The 19,727-nt window shown below is 34.3% G+C and overlaps 2 protein-coding genes across 2 annotated transcripts in view; both read right to left on the bottom strand.

Moving 5' to 3' along the window:
* The window catches only part of LOC108369812 (neurobeachin-like protein 2), a gene marked incomplete at its 3' end in the record, with an annotated part of 36,277 nt that extends 24,503 nt beyond the window's left edge, over nt 1–11,774 (bottom strand). The window contains exons 1-20 of the mRNA XM_017625005.1: nt 11,563–11,774; nt 10,676–10,879; nt 10,421–10,570; nt 9,383–9,569; nt 9,226–9,314; nt 8,667–8,738; nt 7,888–8,037; nt 7,539–7,814; nt 7,152–7,474; nt 6,625–7,086; nt 6,316–6,568; nt 6,074–6,247; nt 5,048–5,591; nt 4,257–4,984; nt 3,583–4,183; nt 2,719–2,855; nt 2,565–2,651; nt 2,179–2,475; nt 1,760–2,096; nt 1,033–1,220 (exon numbers count right to left, since the gene is read on the bottom strand). Of these exons, the coding sequence (XP_017480494.1) occupies nt 1,033–1,220; nt 1,760–2,096; nt 2,179–2,475; nt 2,565–2,651; nt 2,719–2,855; nt 3,583–4,183; nt 4,257–4,984; nt 5,048–5,591; nt 6,074–6,247; nt 6,316–6,568; nt 6,625–7,086; nt 7,152–7,474; nt 7,539–7,814; nt 7,888–8,037; nt 8,667–8,738; nt 9,226–9,314; nt 9,383–9,569; nt 10,421–10,570; nt 10,676–10,879; nt 11,563–11,613 (5,310 nt within the window). The remainder of the gene's footprint in view (nt 1–1,032; nt 1,221–1,759; nt 2,097–2,178; nt 2,476–2,564; nt 2,652–2,718; nt 2,856–3,582; nt 4,184–4,256; nt 4,985–5,047; nt 5,592–6,073; nt 6,248–6,315; nt 6,569–6,624; nt 7,087–7,151; nt 7,475–7,538; nt 7,815–7,887; nt 8,038–8,666; nt 8,739–9,225; nt 9,315–9,382; nt 9,570–10,420; nt 10,571–10,675; nt 10,880–11,562) is intronic.
* A 2,469-nt stretch (nt 11,775–14,243) lies between these two features.
* LOC108369811 (odorant receptor 49b-like) lies at nt 14,244–18,975 on the bottom strand. Its single transcript, XM_017625004.1, has 7 exons — nt 18,685–18,975; nt 18,464–18,614; nt 18,139–18,406; nt 16,060–16,159; nt 14,715–14,816; nt 14,498–14,605; nt 14,244–14,351 (listed from the first exon to the last, which is right to left on the bottom strand). Exons 1-7 carry the CDS (start codon nt 18,973–18,975, stop codon nt 14,244–14,246), a joined length of 1,128 nt encoding a protein of 375 aa, XP_017480493.1.
* Nucleotides 18,976–19,727: the final 752 nt, after the last annotated feature.

Genomic DNA, 19,727 nt, shown 5'->3' with positions numbered 1-19,727 from the left:
TTACATAAGAATTTCATAACGGCGTTTCTGGTAAAGAGAAAAAGTTGAAATTTGTGGTCCAGTGTTATTGGCTTTAATCGTTAAACATAATAAGAATATGAATATCGATTACTTAAATCAAAAGTCGATTAATGTAAGTTTTAATAATCGATTTTTATCGATTCGACTCATCGGTTTGAATAGTCATAAAATATCGAGTGCTAAAATATCTAGAAGGGCCAAATTAATCTCTCTCTCTAACTCTATTTGAGTTACAGGAATTGTGTTTTGGCGTGAACGTATAATTTTTTGACTCGTTAGCTTCATCAATTTTCTGTACTCGGGATGAGCAACTGGCGCGATTTCGCACACGAGAGAGGCAATTGGAGAAGCTTTTTGTTCTCGTCCCAAACCGACAAATAGTTGCAGTGCCAAATAAGCAAACAGAAGCATGTTGTTATTTGACTCGCGATTATTTTTCCCTTATTTAGCTCGCGAGTTTCATTATTTAACTCGCAAGTTTCAAAATTTTGCTCGCAAATTACATTATTTAAGTTAAAAGTTTAGTCGCAGTTTCGTTACTTAATTTACAAGCTTTCCTATTTGACTAGTAAGTTTCATTATTTAACTCGCAAGTTTCTTTACTCATCCCGAAGTTTAGTTATTTACTCGTGAGCTGAATATTAAAGCATAATATCAAACATTCAACTAAAAAAATTAACGCTCGAGAAATGCTTAAGAAATTGTATTCTTTAAACTTTTCTTAAATAAGCTTGTAGGTCTTATGAAAAAAAGCTCGTACATTTTTTTGTCTTTTTGTAGCGGCAAAAATAATGAAAAATATTTCTTGAGAATTTTTTAGCTTTACATAAGAAATTTAATTTAAAACTATCGAAGCACAAAACGATGGTTTACCATGTTCACGAACTTTCATCTATTTATAAATTCTTTTATACCTTTATTAGCAATTTACGAACTAATAAATATATTTTTATATTTATAAAAAAATTAAATATTTAATTTTTTTTAATAAAAATGTTCCGTTCTACTTACGATACGTTCGATAAAATTTCGCCACTTTCTGCTTGTGCTATACATTTGAAAATCGTTGAAGAACACTGGGCCCGATGAGGTAGGCGGTAAGTCAGGTAGGTTTGTATCCAAATTAAAAACTTTGCGACATTTCTCCAACAAAGCTTTCATAACAGGCATCAAAAATGAATATTCTTCGGGATTGCCAACTGGAACGACAAAAATGAAAAAGTAAATAGATAGGAACGTACACAGATTTCTATTTTTTTTTTTTGTTGAGGGTGTTGCGCCTTTTCTTCCATATAACGCATGAACGAAAACTGTTTTATAAAGGAAAGAGAATTCTTAAAATCAACGATAATTTTTCGCTGTTCAAAAAGATGAAAATTTTCATAATACTGAATGGAAACTTTGTCCAATTTTTCTAGTTTTTGTTCAAAGTTTTGAAGATTTACGGTGTTAGCTGTACTACGAACAATATTTTTATTTCAAAAAAATATCATAAATAGTTAAACATGAAAACCTTTGTGAATTTTAACAAAATAAATTTTTTTTTGTGCACGATTTAAGCTGTGAGCTACTGTATAATCGAAGGAAACACGATTTTATCAAAAACCCATAGTAGTTAGTCTCCCTATTTTAATATAAAACGAGCTTTTAAACTCGATCAAGGGCGTCGCGCCGGAAAAATACAAATCGTCAACCGAATAATACAAATCAATTTCAAAAACACTCTTTAAAAACCCACCTTCAATTGCATTATCCAGTGCTCGATTAATGCTGAACAACAGATATGCCAACTCACTGGGATCTTCTGTGCTGCGACTTTGTAAAATTGCATGCAATTTAGCCGTGGCCATTGCAACTACACCCGGATTTGGATGATAAGAACATTTGAGTAACAAACCCAAGCACAAACGTATCATGTCAGACCAATCGTCTGAAGAGCCCTGCTGGAAAATCATCAAAGCATCCAAGAGGGCTAAAACGCCATCCAACAACTTTGTTGAACATTTCTTTGATTCATCCTCATTGGAACCGAGCACGACTAGATCATAGACCATGCGTAGAATTTGTGAGGCATTCTTAAAACGAAATAAATAGAATTTTTAGTAGACAAATTTCAGGTGTTACACATATGTATTACTGATTTAAAATGCCGCGCACCTCTTGGTTGATCAGCGTTTGATTGCCATTCTCTGACAGGTCGAAGAGTGAGGCCTGCACAGCCATTTCAAGTATGCGCAGACGCAATGATAAATGAGATGTAACTAAATCATTGTTGAGTGCCAGCAAATTTATGCAGCCAAGCACTTGTCCGCGCTCCTTCCAACATTGTGGATGCTCATTGGGGACGCCGCGCCAGAAAACGGTGAATAGTATATTTGAGACCAAGTATACAAGTTGTTCTTCACTATCCACATCTGCTTCGGGTGGAAATTCAAAGCTAGCTGTCGTTTTGTTCTTTAAGAAAACAAAAAGGAATTTACATATAATTAATTTTTGATGTAAATATTCTTATACATACATATAGCGTCAAAAATTGCACTTACTTCTGCATCTGATTTCTTTACATTGCGTTTTGGTGATTGTGTTGAACTATCTGAACTTATAGATTCAGTGCGCTGCCGGGAAAGACTCTGAAATAATATAATTTGGTCAGTTTTTTAAGCGAATCAGCAAAAAGATTTATCTTAAGAAAGTTACCGTTGTTTCAGCGTCAGTCGTACCACCTAAAGCCAGTGACTCGAAAGTATCTTGAATATCGTGCGTAGTTTGACGTAAAACTGAAAAAACTGATGAAACATTTTCCACAACAGCACCAGAAACCGATTCGGCGAGCTCTGGAAAAGAATATGTCTCTATTAATTAGGGCTGGGAGGTTTAACCGCATTTTTCACAGAAATATGTTTTCCGGACATTTAAGTTTACAAAAAGTTAATATTTCCTAAAATTTATTATAAATTCTTTTTGAAATAGGTGGCAACTCTAACGAAAATATTTCAGAACTAATAAGTTTCTAAATAGTTTTTTTTGAATACGAATATTTTTGAAGCTTAGCTTATAAAATATATGTTAAGTTTCTAGCTAGATGGCAACCTTTTTCAACAATGTTTCGGTGTTAGAACTTTTGGAAACCTTACGTTTGAAAGTGAATAGCGACAACCATATTCAAAATATTTTTCCTACCTTACTTCATTAACTGTTTTCGGCTGTCGGATGGGTGGCTACCCCAATCTACAATACTTTATTTAACTTAATAACAAATTATTTGTTTGCTACTTTTTGAAAGTGTGGCTTCTCTGAAATCGGGGTAACACAGCGCAGTCACTAGCGATTCAGACCTTCGCGTGACTGCGGTCGTTACTAAAGTTAATGCCGAAGAAATAAATATTTTAACCTGGCCATTTCCCTATTTTTATTGGAATATCTTTGGCAATTTTCAGTGCTGAAATTTTCTGAGAATTTATTAATCCACCATTAATCGCAGGATCTATTTTATTTTTAACCAAAGAGTTTGTCTTCAGCATAGTAGCTTTAACGAATTTTGGCCTCCCACAATGGACCTACCTTTAATTTCGCTTTCAATCACATTGGCTGCCTCAGTGACGCTCGCTTGTATTTCATTCAATATCAAACCGCCGTCAGTTTGCTCATCAACTTGCTGCTTGGCCAATTGATCCAACTCCATTTGTTGTTCAGCGAATGTAATTAAATCCGATTGATTCGCAAAATCATTATTATCTTCTAAAAGCACATCCAAACTAATGCCGAAACTCTTGCGCTTCTCCTCATCAGGCTTCACATTCGTTATTGGCTTGTGTATCAATAGGCGTGCTATAGACTCCTGCCAACCCGATTGCTTAGCTATCGCCTGTGGTGAGTTTTGCTTAACAAATGTTGTTTGTAGTAGACGCTTAGCTATTTCCAACTTAACCGGCAACTCACAAGTGCTGATGTGGTGCACAAGGAAAACAATGCCCGCGTAATCAGCTTCGCCGCTCAACATTTCATCAACTAAATGAAAGAGAATAGTAGAACTTAACGTCATTGGGATGGTGTAGGAGAAAAAACCAGGAAAAAGCGAGCTATCGCTGGCGTTATCGTGCAGCCGCAGTATTTGTTTGTATTTTTGATTTACGCGAGAAGTGCTAAGCAAGCTGTTGATGAACTGAAAGAAAAATTCATATCCATATGCATATATGTAAATTGTAATACCACTCGTAACTACATATTGAACTCACTCGAATAGACGCCTCTTGCACCTCTGTGCTATAGCTCTTATCCACAAAATAATTATAAAGCAAATTGGCGGTTTGTGGCTCGTGCAGCAGCAAAATCATTTGATCTCTGCAATTTTTACCCTTAACATGGAATGTTAGCATCTCCAAAAACTCGATTAGCACAATTTCCTGTCGCACTGATGCCAGGAATGCAACCATTGTCGAAATCTCTTTAATATTCACATCTTTTTGCAGGTAAAAGCGCACAATAGCATACAGTGTGGCGCGTATGGTCTTCGCATCTTCTGGCGTTATACTATCCGGTGCAGTATAATGGTCGCGTACCACATCCAAGAAGAATTGTATGCCAAATTTCTTTCGAAAATACTTGCGATCATTTTTGATCATAGCACTCAGATACTGCACATGTCCAAGTGTTATTTGGAAATTCATGCGCGCCCAAATGTGAAAATTGAAAGCGATATCCGTGTATAGCACGTCTAGCAGCGTCGAATTTCCGTGCGAATTTGCACTCTCCGCTTTTTGTCCCTGCAGTGATTCTATGAAAAGATGCGTCGCCATGAGTGCATTTACATCGAACAAGCTGGATGAGCATTTCTGCAACATGGCGCCAATCATGGACAAACATTCGCTATTGAGCATATTCTCCTGGTTGTTATCATGACCGTGAGTTAGGTAGCGCAGGAAGCAGATGAAGCTGGCGACAGGGAACTGTATCATTTTCCATTCTGAAAATATGCAAAGAACATTTAAGCGATAAATTATTACAATTACTATTAAGCAGCGCATACCAGTGTACGAATTTGATGACAGCATTTCCCAATCAGAGAATTCATCTGCAGTTGGTGTACGTAACTGATCGCCGCTACCCAACGAATCATTTCCGTCTATGCTGGACAACGAAAAATCATCTTGTTGCTTTACAAGGCGATGCAAAATCGGCAATATAGCTTGTACGCCACCTATACTATTGATAGTATCCTGTATCTTAACTATTGCGCAGTGATGTGCGTTTATGAGCGATGGAAAACGACCGCCTGGTATAAGATCTTGACAACTTTCGCTCCAATAACCACCGGGTGCATAACAGAATACAAAACGCGATGTCAGCTCGAGCAAATCATTGTCTTGCGAGAATATCGATGGGAAATGTATGCCCGCATCGAATATCGTTTTAATATTTGTGGTAGGTTCTGCTAAGAGAACAGCGCCTACCTGACCACGCAGACAAGTTTGCTCGCCAAACACAGTGTCTTGCATGCCGATGGGGAAATTTTTCACATTCGGATCGAATGATGTCTGTGTGCGTAGTGGTAGTGTAAAATAATTAGAAACCTATGGAGGAGAGTAGTAGAAGCAAGCTTATAGGATGACATGTATGATATATATTTTTAAAGTGTTGTTGTTGTAGCAGCATTATGAAGCTCTGCCTAAGTATGAAGCGCGGGCTGAGGGCGTGGAAGACAAAGTCGAAACGTGAGGGTTACTAGTTGAGCAATATGACAAGGTGTTTGGTTCGGAACGGATATGATCAGGAAGGAAATGAATTGTGGATATTCTCCAAGACGACTTTTTGAATTCGATAAATGTGACGCAGAGATTTCGGTTAAACAGTCGCGTCCATAGCTGGTGCTTCGCTTTTAGCTCAAAAAAGGGCATTCCCAGCTTTTTGGAGGCCAATAGTATGTTATGTCTGCCACAAAGGAGTCGACACGCGATGGTGATCAAAATATACATATTTAGGTAGAAACCCTCAGAACCATTTTGAAACATTTTCCGCCGTTACAACAACATCACACAAACCAGAAGTCACTTACATTAGTTGATAATGTGCGTTCGAGTAGACTTGGCAATACGCCTTTGTATGAACTACCCGTTTCTTGTGATGATGAACGCGGTAAAGGAGAACCTGTAGCACTGGACGTATGATGTTCGGCTTGATGGCCACGCATTGGTACTGCTGCCGAGCCAATTGAGCAAAAATTGAAAGGCTATTGAATGATGAAATACGATAATATTTAAAAATAATTGCGTGATAATATATATACAAACTAATTACCTCACTAATGGCTTGCACTTTCAGCGTAGCACTCAACTTTTGCATGAAATCAATGTAAACATTTATTTGACTATAGGAAAATGGACGTTTGGGAGGTGTGATAGCAACAGTAACATAATGCCATTGCCCGTCGAGCAGTGTTTTTGTATGTACTACCGATGTAAGATATTCGCGACGCGTTAATGCTGCCACAACCAAATTGCCGCTGTTCTGTATGAAAACCTCAAATCCAGTGTGGCTGGCAGTGCGCAAACTGTAGACATTGAAAGTGAAGTTACTGACAGCCAAAATAATTATGTAAATACTTACTTAAGTAACATGCGTCGACAATTTGGACGATCACTTTCCTTCGCAGCCACAGCGCTATTATCACCTCTCTTGCTCAATGTGTCTGGCTTCTCTTGTAGCCTTACAAGTATATGAAAAATGAAACCATATGAGCCAGACATTGACCAATTTTTAATATCAGGCACCATAATGCCATCATTCGACGCATTGATAGTAAAGAACTGCGTGCAAATATTGCTATTCGTAAGACTTTGCAATGAGCAGATGACTAGCGTTTGTAATAGTTGCTTTGATTGTGGAAAGCCGCTTTCTTCGCGCAACAGACTAAAAATACGTTTCAACTCAATGGGAATGATACTAACTTTGCTTAGTTCTTCAATAAGTTTAATGAAATTTTGTATGCAGCTTTCGGCAAGTTTTTCATAATGATGCAAGCACTCACAAACAGCTTTAATGGTGCGATTATCGCAAGCGGCTGATTTACTAAAGTGGAAGAGGTTACGTTGTAATTCGTAGGCAAAGTATACATGTAGTAACGAAACACTTACGTCGCATAATTGCTGGTACAGCCACGTAGTATCACATCACTAAGATAAATTTGTGCACGCTCATCCATTTCCGGCAGCCATTCGATTAGTTTCACCACAACTTCCGGAAGCACCATCAAATTGGTTTGTCCATTGTAGGCCATATTGAAACATGCATCCAATAGTGTATCCGTAGGTACTGCTAACGCTTTGAGGCTCTTAAAAAATTTCTCTATTTTATCGTACACACGCAAATGCTCAGCAATGTCAGGTGAATTGCGTGTAATCACCGCTAATGCTTTTGTTGTAGCACATAATATGGGCGCATAATTCATATTCCAGCCCTGTAGAAAGAATACAAATTTAATAAGAAACATATATAGCAGGCGATATTTTATGTACACCCACCTTGATATGCTTTGGAATGCTTATTAACGCATCTACAAGCGTTGTATCGGCAATAGCTTCACAAATAATATGCGCTTTTACACCTTCGGCGAGGAAAAGACACACATTTTCCACTGTAGCGGCAAGCGCATTAACATCCACGATTGCATCGCTTGCTTCATCATCGCTGGCGATTTCAAAAGTAGCGCCATTGCCGCTTACGAAATTATCGGTAGTTAGTAGCGCTTGTAGAGCATCACAGTAAAGTTGTATTAAAGTAACTAAATCTATTTGGCGCTATTGGAACAGCAAAAAAGGAGGGAACTTGCAATTTTGAAAAGCTTAAATTATTGCATGCTGGAATACTCACTTCTTCTGGACTAGATTTTTGTAATACAATAACCATTAAAGCACAGCATTTCAGTGAAACTGCACGCAACTCGCTGGCACTTTCCCATTGAGAGATGATTTTCATAATGACCGAAACAGTAGCAGGGCAAATGGCGCGCATTCCGTTACGCTGTGTCGATGAATGGATTGATAGGGATTTTTGTCTTAGTAAAAACTTCAAAACTATCTCAGCAAAAAATCATTTTTTTTTTTTTCTTGATATGCTATTCAATATTAAATGATTAATGGTCTGCTTGGAAGCAGAGCAGCTTCTATAATCAGCTAACAATTTACTAAATGATATTGAAATAATAAAACAAAAGCGATTTTCGGAAAAAACGGAGATTAATGAGAAAATTTATTAATTTTTAAATGAAACACTGAGAGCATTAAATGGCATAGCTCTAAGAAATGAGGTGAAATATTTTCTGTTTAGCATTTTAATATGTAAATTCTCTTTACTGAGTGATTTTTGCAGTTTGCATGGTAAAGACTCGAGCCAAAAATGCAAAAAAAGAAAAATCCGGGATATATACTTTTTAAAGAAGTTTTCAAAATACATGACTTTTATACCATTTCTACTCTCAAGGCCTCAAATAAGAATATATTCCACAGTTTCAAGTTCTTTTCAAAGCACAAAACACCAATTAAAATTATAACAAATTAAAGCGATAGAATGTTATTAACAAAAACAAAGTTAAAAGATAAATACAAATATTAAATAGCATTGCTTTCTATATTTCTTAAAGGACCACTCACCAAATTATCACAGATTTCTTGCCCTTCACCACAATTTGTTGTACTTTTGGTAGTCATAGATGTTAGCGATTTCTGCAAGTGTGTTTGTACAGAATTTGCTATCGTTTTATACATACACAAGTACAAATGTTTTTTTTTTTTTTTGAAATTCAAGTTGTTAAGTGGCAACAAAAGCACAGCACGGTAAAATTAAATACGTATATGAAATTAAGGAAATAAGAAGCATTTACATTGAGGATAGGAAAGGGTTAAAATGAGAAATGTTAGATTGTTGAAAAAGTTGATGGAAAGGCCATAAAACTATGCAGAAAGACTAACAAATGTGCTAACAATAAGTTTAATAAATTTAATAAAAAAGTTTGTGATGATTTCAAGTATTTAAACCTTATGCACAATTCCGGTAGATATACATTCGATAAAAGAAAATTATCGTAAAAATAAAAAAGGTTAAAAGCGCACACACACCTAAGTATGAACACAAAAACATATAAACAGCGCATAATTTTCACAACTTAAGCATAGTAAATAATTAAATATACCCTGTAACATTGCCTACTACCTGTGATCCACATATTACAGCACCTAACGCATTCACTAGACATTCTCCAATCGTTGGGAATTTTGTGATTCCCTCGTTTTGGAAGCAATCTGCAACAACAAAGTGGAATGCTTTTATGTTATTAAATAGTCAATTTAATATAAATTCCTTTGCAAACCATAAATGAAGGGCACAATTTCCACATGCACTGTATGCGGCTTATATGGTATTTTATGATAATCTGCATAGACACCACGCAAGAAGCTACGCCAAGTCAAATACGGATCATACATTACTTCTAGAAATTGTGAAAAGCTGCGAAATAGATGATTTACTTGCATTGATGCATGCTGGCGAGACATACACTGTGGGAAAACAAATGTAATTTAATTTATTATATAAATTCAAATATAGTCTGCAGAAATACGTCAGATTTAGACCGTAGATAACATATTGATTGCTGGAAAAACTGACCTAAGCGGAGAGTAGTAGTGGCGCTACAACAGCAATAAGCCTAGGTGTTAATTCTAAAAATTTAGTAGATATATCTGTATGTATGTATGTATTTATGTAAATATAAATATGTGATATCGAAGCAAAACATCGATATTTTCGATGCATCGATGTTTTTCCGACATCCCTACTTGTGTGAACATGGAGGTGTAGTTGCATGTAACCAATTTTCATTTGAAATTTAAATCCATAACTATTATTTCACTCACGTCCTAGTCATCCTAATAACAAATTTGTTGTTGGGTTTCCAAATAGTTTAGATTACAGGTTAATACTCGTTGCACTGCTATAAAACCTATACAAATAGGTAGGGGTTTTGTTATCTACCTTTTCCTGGTATAATAATGATTTGCTGATAGCTATTGCAGTGCTGCTTAGTCATTTTTATCAGCAAAAGACATGAATATACCGTATTTTATTACTTTGTCTAGTTATTAAAAGTTTAATGACACTATCTGTAGATATAGATTTCTTGGCGGTGGTCTAGTAAAATATATATATATTTTTTTTTGTATCATAAAATAAAAGTAGATTAGCATTTTTGAAAGCCCCAAATAGTAAAGAAGTTCTTTTTAACGCCCCCTCGATAGTCGCTTCAACGCAACCGGAACAACCCAAGATTTACCTAAAGCTCTTCCTCGTACTAGTACCTACATACATATGTATGTATATACGTAGTCAATATTAATCTTATTTTGTTTACCTCTTTGAAAGTATTCGCCAATATAGCAATCAAATTCGATTTATACTCATATTTTATAACAGCCAAAATATTATCAAAATGTCGACAAATTATCACCAAGCAATCAACCAGCACCGCAATCTGAAGTAATTGTTCATCGTCCAAAGAGCCCTGAAAGATAGGACGCACAACAAGATATGCCTTAACTTACGAATTCATATCAAATATATAGGTATATGTAGGTATTTATATGATTTTTTTTTTACATTTACGCACATTTTCGCTAGCATCGCGCGCGATTATAATAAATTTTCCAATAGCTGGTAACAACTCATCCGGTAGACGTCCCAGATGTGGACCATTATCCGGACGCACTTCATGCCACAGCGGCAGATCAACACTGGTAAAATCCACCGGCAATTGGCTCTTCCAGATGTTTACAAAACGTTGAATGAATTCACGAAAATAGGACTCGTCATTCTGTTTTTAATGCAAAACAAAGAAGACCAAAATATAAATAAACACAAAAAATTAAAACATAAATTGGGTAGAAAGAGCGACCTAAAGAGAGCACAATTAGCGTTAAATGAGCGTATGCGGCGATTCCAGAGAGCAACGCAAAGTTTATTTATTTTGTGGGTGGGTTGGCGGCCGCATTGTAATGCAGCTTGAGCCTCAGGTTTCGTTGGTGGTGGGCCGCCGGGTGGTTTTTTTGTTATCAGTATGTAAATTATGTTTATCTACAATGCGCAATGTTATATAAGCTTATGGCCTTCTAAGAAAAAAGTAATGATAATAAATAGATAAAACCTTGTATGTAGTTAGCCAATGTCTATTCAATTATGGTTATCGTTTAACTGCAATCCCCGCTCAGGGAATGTTAATTTTTTGCACTTTTTTATTTTATATGTGCAGTGTTTATTATTTGACAGAACTTTGCGCGTAGGAGAGCAGCGATGTGACGGCCAATGGTATTCCCCATTCACCTTCTATGGCATTATGGATGATTAATGCTTCAAACACGCCCATAAAATAATTGCGGTTTTCTGTAATTTCGAGGCGCACCAAAAGGTGACAAACTTAACGCTATTTGTGCTTTCCAATAAGCCGCAATTAATTTTTGCACAGCTTTTACGCGTTTTAGGTTTTTTTTCAGTACTCGCCTTGGTCGTGTACTGCACCCACAAATTGTAGATATCCTTTTTACTTTCCATTATGCGACACTTTTCACTGAATTTTAGTTGCACTCATTCAATAGAGTTTGCTTTAAACATTTGCTTTTATTTGTTTACAAAAGTACACGAATAATACACAAATTTTTCTTTTCACCGGAAAAAATCGCAGCCACGGAACAAACGCATTTGAAGAAATGTAAATTCACCACAGCTGACAACAAGCATATGTCAAATGGGATAGGAGCAGTGTTGGAACTTGGCGCACGCGGTGAAGTTACTCCTAAAATCAAGGGTCGGCAAATGTCAGGCTACTCTAGCTACCACAGGGTGACGACCTGTCGTTGTAAGTATACAGCTTCCTCTCCGTTTTTTTTTTTTTGCTACGCAACGGCACCCTTTTTCACCCCCTACAGCAAACCATGGGGCAAACACAAACAAACGTTATTGACAATATAGATGCGAAGTGGTTGTGCGGTTTAAATTAGGTTGCGCTTGTTTGGGGCCAACGCTGGCAAGTAGGACATAACGAACGAAGTATCCGACTTTTCAGAATACTGCCGGCCGAACAGCATTGGGAGACTTGCTAGTCACCTCCTAGGCACGCGAGAAAGAATATCTAGAGATCTTTCAAATTCAGAGATCTATATCGCACAACTACTGAACCCGAAATTCTATAGACAAGCCAAAAAAGATATTCACTGAAAGACAATCACCTCCTTTACTAACTCACGCCCCGTGAATGCCGTCATTAGGTTTAACCATTATCCATCTCAGACGAAGAGCTTCTGCTGCCAAGTAAATCTGGTGGAACTAATATCTGGATATCGTAGCAGATCTAACTTTTATTTATCCAGACCCAACGTTGTCCAGTTTGTGTGTCCATTCATTGATCTGATCATTTGCCCTCTGCAACCTTGTCAGGTAACAACATCTTTGCTCTCGGTATGGGTAAAATTTGTGTTAACCCAACAGAAATTTTTTAATTTTTCATAACTGTCTACAACTTTTGCATAGTTTTAGGCATATGCACTACAGTAGTGTAGCGGATCTGTATACCGTATATATTTATATATAAACTTATATATTTTCCAAGATATTTTCATTTTTATGAAAAAATTAAATTTTAACAATTAAAACAATGAAGCGATGAAATGGGCAAGAAATAATGTTACTCATACGCCCATGTAGTACAATACATCGCCGTACTCGTATATTAGCAAATCTCACGAGTTGTTCTTTTTTTCAGTTTCACTTCTTTCTCTCGCCAGAATAAAAAAAAACGCTAAAGAATTCTTCTTACATATATTTAAATCAGTGTTGTTTCTGAAAAAAGGAAAATAAAAAATAAATCAAGTATTTAAACAATTTCAGCTTTAAAACGTTTTTAAGGCGAAAAAGTACCAAAATTACAAATTTTTTCATTGCGACTCGTAAAAATCACAATCATGCTTTTTTTTTAAATAACTTATGTAGAAAATTTTGCAAATAGAATGTTCATATTAGAGGCAATGAAAGTTGGCATCATATACAACATTCCTGTGAAGCTTCAAGAGTGTGGCACCCAATTACATGTAGGTGGTAATAAGGTATGTATCAACATATGGGTGTCAGACAAAAGCGTTAAGAAGGTAGTATTGTAAAATACTTCAAATTCAGTGCGTGCCTTCTCTTTTACCCTAGTGCGTTTTTTGATTGGATGAAATGAGAAGGCACGCCCCTGTTGCACACTTTCGCCACAATTATAACGAGTTGTCCCTTCTTGTTATCTACGTTCTTTGATCCAACCATGTGCAAAACTTTTTCCAGCTTGAATTTGCAACTTCTCTCCAAGAACTAGTCTTTCTACTTGTGATTTATTTAAATAAAACATGTAAGATTTAGTTGAAACTTTTTAGCCGTTTTTTTTTTGCCATTTAGCCGGTTGGTCCAAAAAGTTCTGGCAACACTGATGAGCACGAGTTGAAATTTTTGATTTTTTTTTAGATTATCTTTTTTAAGTTTTCTTTTAAATACAATTTCGCGATGGAATCTTGTTCTTTACACAAAACGGAAGATGAAACACCGTTTAGTCGAAAAATGTAACAACTCGTCAGATTTTTTCATATACTCGGGGGTACATGGCGTATGAATAACATTCGCGGCTTATTTCAAAATAAATGATTTTTTTTGCATATTTTAGAAATAAATGCTAAATTTAGTGCATCTTCAAAAAAAAAATATTTTTTTAATTATAGGGCCTGTGCCACTCTGGATGGTAAATTTTTGACAACTGAGGTGAATAAAAATTTCCGAGCCCGTAGGACTAGTGGAAAATTTAACGGCAAACTTCACACTTACCTGACGGTTTTGACAAGTTTTTTGTTATAATATGTATATATATATATGTTGTTATGTTTTGGTATATTTTTGAATAAAATTCAATAGATTTTTACACAAGAAAAATTGAACTAATTATTTTTTTTTAATGCATATTTTAAGCATGTTTTTGATATTATTCGTGCATATTTATGTGTATTTTTTATTTTATAGTGTATATTTTAAGCGCCCAAAATCGTGTTTTTACGGCATACATATTTTTGGTTGCCTAAGTTATTAAATTGTTTATTTCTATTTTTTAAAGAATAAATAAATAGTTGAACGCGATTAATTAATTTTGTGCTTTCTTCACTTCAATAATCTTTCTTAGTTCCCTGTAGGACGGTAAAGATTGAATATGAAACGCGCACGATAGCCAGAAAGAATTGCATATTCACGGGTTTTAGGCCGCCAGCGGTGAGCTGCAAAAAAAAAAATTGTATTAATTTTTTAAGCGCGAATAAAAGCGTAATAAAACTATGTTGGAGTTTTTAAAAATCTGATATAATTTGCAAATACATATAATTTTATATATTTTATTTCAATTCAATACACCATAAGTAAATACCTCCAGTGGCTTTTGACCAACAGTCATTATCACAACAATATACTTGCGAAAGTCCTTGCCCCGATCTACCCAATTGCAATTATAAGCGGCGTGAGCTATATTTAGCCCCTATGAAACAAAGTAAGCGGATTAAGTGTAAACATATACGTAAGCATATGTACATATGTACATATGTAGGTGTTAAAATGTGAAATCTCAGGCATAAATATGTATGTACCTCAATGTAAAAGCTATTGGCTAACCAAAAGATAATATATGTTGAGAAAATTACAACAAAAACCAGTTGAACATCTGTAATCATAAATGCTAAATTATATTCCTGCAAATATTAAAATGAAACAAAATTAAATTTAGTTCATGGAAACTAAAATAAAATAAAAATTTACTTAACCCTGTTTTGGTAACCTATGTACATTAGACTGCATCACTCCCCATACACAAAATAATCGGTACTATTTTTCCATTGGAATTATAAAATCTACTATATTTTAAGACGTCCACCAAAATATTTCGGAAAAATATTAAGATTTAAGTGAGCTGGACCGATTTGAAAATACCTCCAAAAATGGATTTTTTTATGAGTAAAAATAGTTTCTTAAAGATTTTTTTTTAAAAAATTCCCTCAAATGACAAAACGGTTTAAGCTTAAAATATTTGCATGAAAATATTAAAAAAAAATTTTAAAAAATTTTAACGGAATCGTAATGATGATGCTGTTTTTAAAGGATGGAAGAGAAAGGTAGGAGAAACGAACTTCATTCAAAGTTGAATCAAGATGTTTTGGTATTCGAAAAAAAAGATGGGACACGAATGACGTTTCTTTTGGCCAGAAATGAAAACGGTGTGAAAATACCTTTCTGCTGAGATCCCATAAGTCTAAATCAGAACAGTTTTGGCCCAGTTATTCAAGTTTTTCGTAAATCAATCTTTGAAAAAAGAAAAAAAAAAACAGCATCAAAAATCTCATTCTTACGATTCCGTTGAAAAGATTTTGAAATATTTTTATGCAGATTTTTTAAGCTTATTCTAATTTGTCATCTGAGGGGACATTTTTCAAAAAGTTCTTTAAGAAACTATTTTTATTCATAAAAAACTTCATTTGTGGAGGTAATTTTAAATCGGTCCAGCTCGCTTAAATCTTAATATTTTTCCGAAATATTTTAGTGGACGTCTTAAAATATAATACATTTTGTAATCCCGACGGAAAAACCGCAACTTTTTTTGGTGATGCAGTCTAATGTACATACGTATGCGAGAGGTATGCTTTACAAAGTTTTCGCTCACTCTTTCGAGAAATGGAGGTTGAAATCGGTGGTATTTCTATTTTAAATTAAGAACATTTCTAAATAAAATGCATTTATATATATAATAAATAAATATTTAAAGTCTCCATACGGATGAAAAAAATGTTCATACAACTTTTATTACCATAAATGTAAGGCAAGCAAACCATGGTACGCGTCGCAGACGTATGGTTATCTTCTCAGCAACTTTCAATAGAGTTATCAAAGCACGGTTAATACATTGCTACAGCGAATTTGTAGCAATTTTGCATTCCTTACCATATTTGCATAAACGATTATGACGCAAGGTATTATACAAAAAATGCTGACATCTACAAAATTTCCAGCAGAAAATAATACTTCCAAATCCCTGTGAAATCTGAAAAAAAAAACAATTACATAAATATGTAAACAAAAAAAAGTTCGCTGTACACCCCTGAGTCAAAAATAGTATTTGTATATACTAACTTCGAAAAAATAATTAAATTTGTTTGGCACAACCTAGGTTTCGCCTTTAGCGACACCTACGTTCGACAATAACAACAATTATTTTTTTTAAATAGTTCTACTGGAATAGTCGAAATACTTCCTTAGCAAAAGTTTTTTCCTTTTTTTATACTTATATACTTTTTATTTTTGTTTAGTTTAGTTTGATTTTTAGGTTTTATTGTTTAAAAATTAAAGAAATATATATCCATATGTTTTTTTTTTAATTTCATTTAGTTTTTACAAACTTATTTTATTTTTTAATGCATTTTTGTCTTTTTAGTTTTTATTGTTAGAAAAAGAAAATTATAAATCCCTTAATTTTATTTTATTTTTTGTTCGTTTTTAATTTTATTTTTTGCGTTTTTTAATACAATTTCCTTTTACTTTTTGGATTATATTAATTTAATTTTTGCGTTTTTTAATACAATTTTCTTTTAACTTTTGAGTTATATTTTTAATTCATTAGATGTTTAGATTTTGTTGTTTTAAAAAAAGCAAACTATATAAAGTTTTTTTTTTTAATTTCATTTTATTCTAACAGACCTCCTTTTTTAATTATCATTGTTTTTTATTTTAAAAAGAAAAATACAAATTTTTTTATTCTTAATAAATTTTTAGGAAATTATTTTATTTTGCTTTTACTTTTTTTATTTAATTTTTTCGCGTTTTTTAATTTTCTTTTATTTGATCTTCTAGATTATATTATTATAAAAAGAAAAATACTTTCTTTATTTCATTTAATTTTCTTCTAATTTTTAGATTTCATTGTTTTAAAAGGAAATATATATTTTTAATAACAATTAATTGTTAGAAACATTTTTAATATTTTTTTTGTTTAAATTTAATTTTCTTTATTTTTTTTTAAGAGGATTTCCACCAAGGCTTAACTGCGGTTAATGTCTATTGGAAAAAGGAGAGTACAACTCGAAGGGGGTAATTCCACCTATTAAGTAGAAGCAAGGGAAAAANAAGAGGATTTCCACCAAGGCTTAACTGCGGTTAATGTCTATTGGAAAAAGGAGATTACAACTCGAAGGGGGTAATTCCACCTATTAAGTAGAAGCAAGGGAAAAAGCAAAAATTAAAAAAAACAAACTTTGCCGACCACCCCATGTTAAAATTCTTGGAACTTAATTTAAATTCTTTACTGCCGTTAAGCCTTTGGTGAAAATAGGCTATACGACAAAATTCAGTTTAAATTTTTTTGGAAAAATTTCGATCCAAACTAATCTCTAAAAAATATATATATATATATGTATTTACTTTTTAAATTTAATTTGATTTTTAGAAAACTTATTGCCAAAAGACAAACAGACCTTCTCGTTAGCAGATTATTCAATTAGTCTTTCGAAAGGCAGAGAGGCGGAGCTTTCAAGATACATAGTAGCCAAAGTTGGCATCTGCTTTACTTATCAAGACTTTTGTGGACTTGAAATGTCAAAGAATTGCGACCATATTCAGACAAGTATTGGATCTTAGATCTTGCCCTCGCGTCTTGCAGAAAACTGTTAACTTGAAAGCTCCCAAAAGCCTTCTAATTTTTTGTCACTCCTTTTTTACTTGAGGATATGTCACTTTATATATATTTACATATATATTTCTAGAGAGCTGTAAACGTACTAAATATTTATATTTTTAATAGAAAATTTCTTTTTCATTTTTTGAGTGTGTTTTAATGTGATTTTTTTTTCCTTGAGAGCTGGAAAATATGCTTCGGGCTTAAAAGTGGCATTATCCCAAGTAAAAAAATTGGTTTTTTGTTGTCACTGTACAAGGAGTGAAATAGTTCCAAATCTGAAAATTTGCGTTGCGCCTAGCATTTTTGCGCCGAGAACTCTTAGAAGAACTAATACATACACAGATACTTACTTGATGATCAATACATGCTGTTGTATGCATTTTTTTATACATTCTAAACCTTCCAGCTCATTCAATTCGTGCATATTACCCAATTTCTGCTGCAGATCCTTCATAAGGAAAATACCAAATGATATAGATATTAAAATCACACACAAATAGGAAACATATGACAATAGGACGATCGGAGCAAGCCAAAGGGCTTGCAAGACGGAAATTATCTCGTAGTATGGACTTGTGTACAGGTCGACAAATGGCAATCGCACTTCAATTATGTATTCTGTAAAGAAGTATCGGGTAGTACGGGACGAACTTTTGTTTTTAATGTTCTTCTTACTTTTATTCGTACTACTAATGCTGGTCAGCAGTTGTATGGCGGAAATATAGAATATACAGACTATCATGATGCCGAATATAGTTTTCGATGCACGTCGCGTTTTTCGCGTGTATTCTTCCAAGTTTTTCATTGTCACTTCGTCATTTTCCGACTATTTAAAAGGTGTTTTAAATATTCATATCTCAATTGCACTGGAAAGTTATTGAATGTGCCAAACTTACCCGTAATCTGTGGTACCAATTGTCGATATCGTTGAAAAAGTCCAAGAACTTCTTTTGTTTAGATAACACCATAAAGGTGCGTATTGTTATTGTAATCATACCCGAAACTTTAAAAAAGTTCGCTACCACTTCATCGAAATTATGCCAAATTTGGTAAATTCTATAGATGGTAGCGAAACAGCAAAAAGTTGGCATAGCGAGCATAAAGAGCGCGCGCTTTGGGTCACCCAGAGAGCCAACACGTTTCATATACACCAAATTAATGTTGTACAATTGCTCACAAAAGTACATTTCGATGGCGCAGAAGGGTCCGTCTATTTTGATGCAAATAAACTTTGTACATATATCGAATTTCCGCAAAAAACAATGAACGTCCAAGCGTGGAAGTTCGGCTTATATAGGCAATTACGGTATACTTTTCGCACATTTAATTACATAGCAGATCTGGATTCTTTTAGAAATGTGCAAATTGTGTGGGTGTGGGTGTGGGTGGTCCCACAAAATAATCAAAATAATTACTGTTTTGTAGCGTAAAATCACATAGTTAGTTATTCAATGCAAATAAACGTTCCTAACAGAAATGACAAATAATTATAAACCTTTCTTAATTGCTGCCAATTTATTGTTAAAATAGAAGCTTGAGACTTTTTCAGAAAAAGCTTATGGTCAAAAATGTGGTTAGAGATATTTGTGTTGCGTTTCAAAATTTCACACGCAGCAAAAAAAAACAAATTCACACCTGTTATAGAGGATTTCGATCGGATCGACCGGTCGATTATTGCAGCCAGTGGGGGACATGTTTTATTAGTAATATCTGAGTAAATTGTTTCTTTTCTATTCAGTCGCTGATACCAAATAATCATGACAAACTATGCAAAGCGAATTTTTTTGATAAATTGGCATGAGGGCGGTCCAAAAATGCATGTGAGAAAAGTAAAGACGGATTTTTAACGCGCTCACTCGCATGTATACTTCTGTTTTTTGTAATAAAAAATGTAGAATAGGCAACCATTGAGACGGGGTAACGAAAATACATTTTTTTC

The sequence above is a fragment of the Rhagoletis zephyria genome, unplaced genomic scaffold, assembly GCF_001687245.7.
Source record: "Rhagoletis zephyria isolate East Lansing unplaced genomic scaffold, Rhagoletis_zephyria_1.1 Rzeph_scaffold_03860, whole genome shotgun sequence".
NCBI lineage: Eukaryota > Metazoa > Arthropoda > Insecta > Diptera > Tephritidae > Rhagoletis > Rhagoletis zephyria.
The sequence above is the reverse complement of the archived record's forward strand: the minus strand, read 5'-3'. Positions and strand labels throughout refer to the sequence as shown.

Bases quoted from the DNA above. Each gene is read 5' to 3' on its own strand.
- LOC108369811 (XM_017625004.1), bottom strand. From the start codon at position 18,975: ATGTACTTTTGTGAGCAATTGTACAACATTAATTTGGTGTATATGAAA. The intron at 14,606-14,714 runs GTACATACATAT...TTTGTTTCATAG, and splicing joins CCAATAGCTTTTACATTGAG to GGGCTAAATATAGCTCACGC. The intron at 14,352-14,497 runs GTATTTACTTAT...TTTTTTTTGCAG, and splicing joins TTGGTCAAAAGCCACTGGAG to CTCACCGCTGGCGGCCTAAA.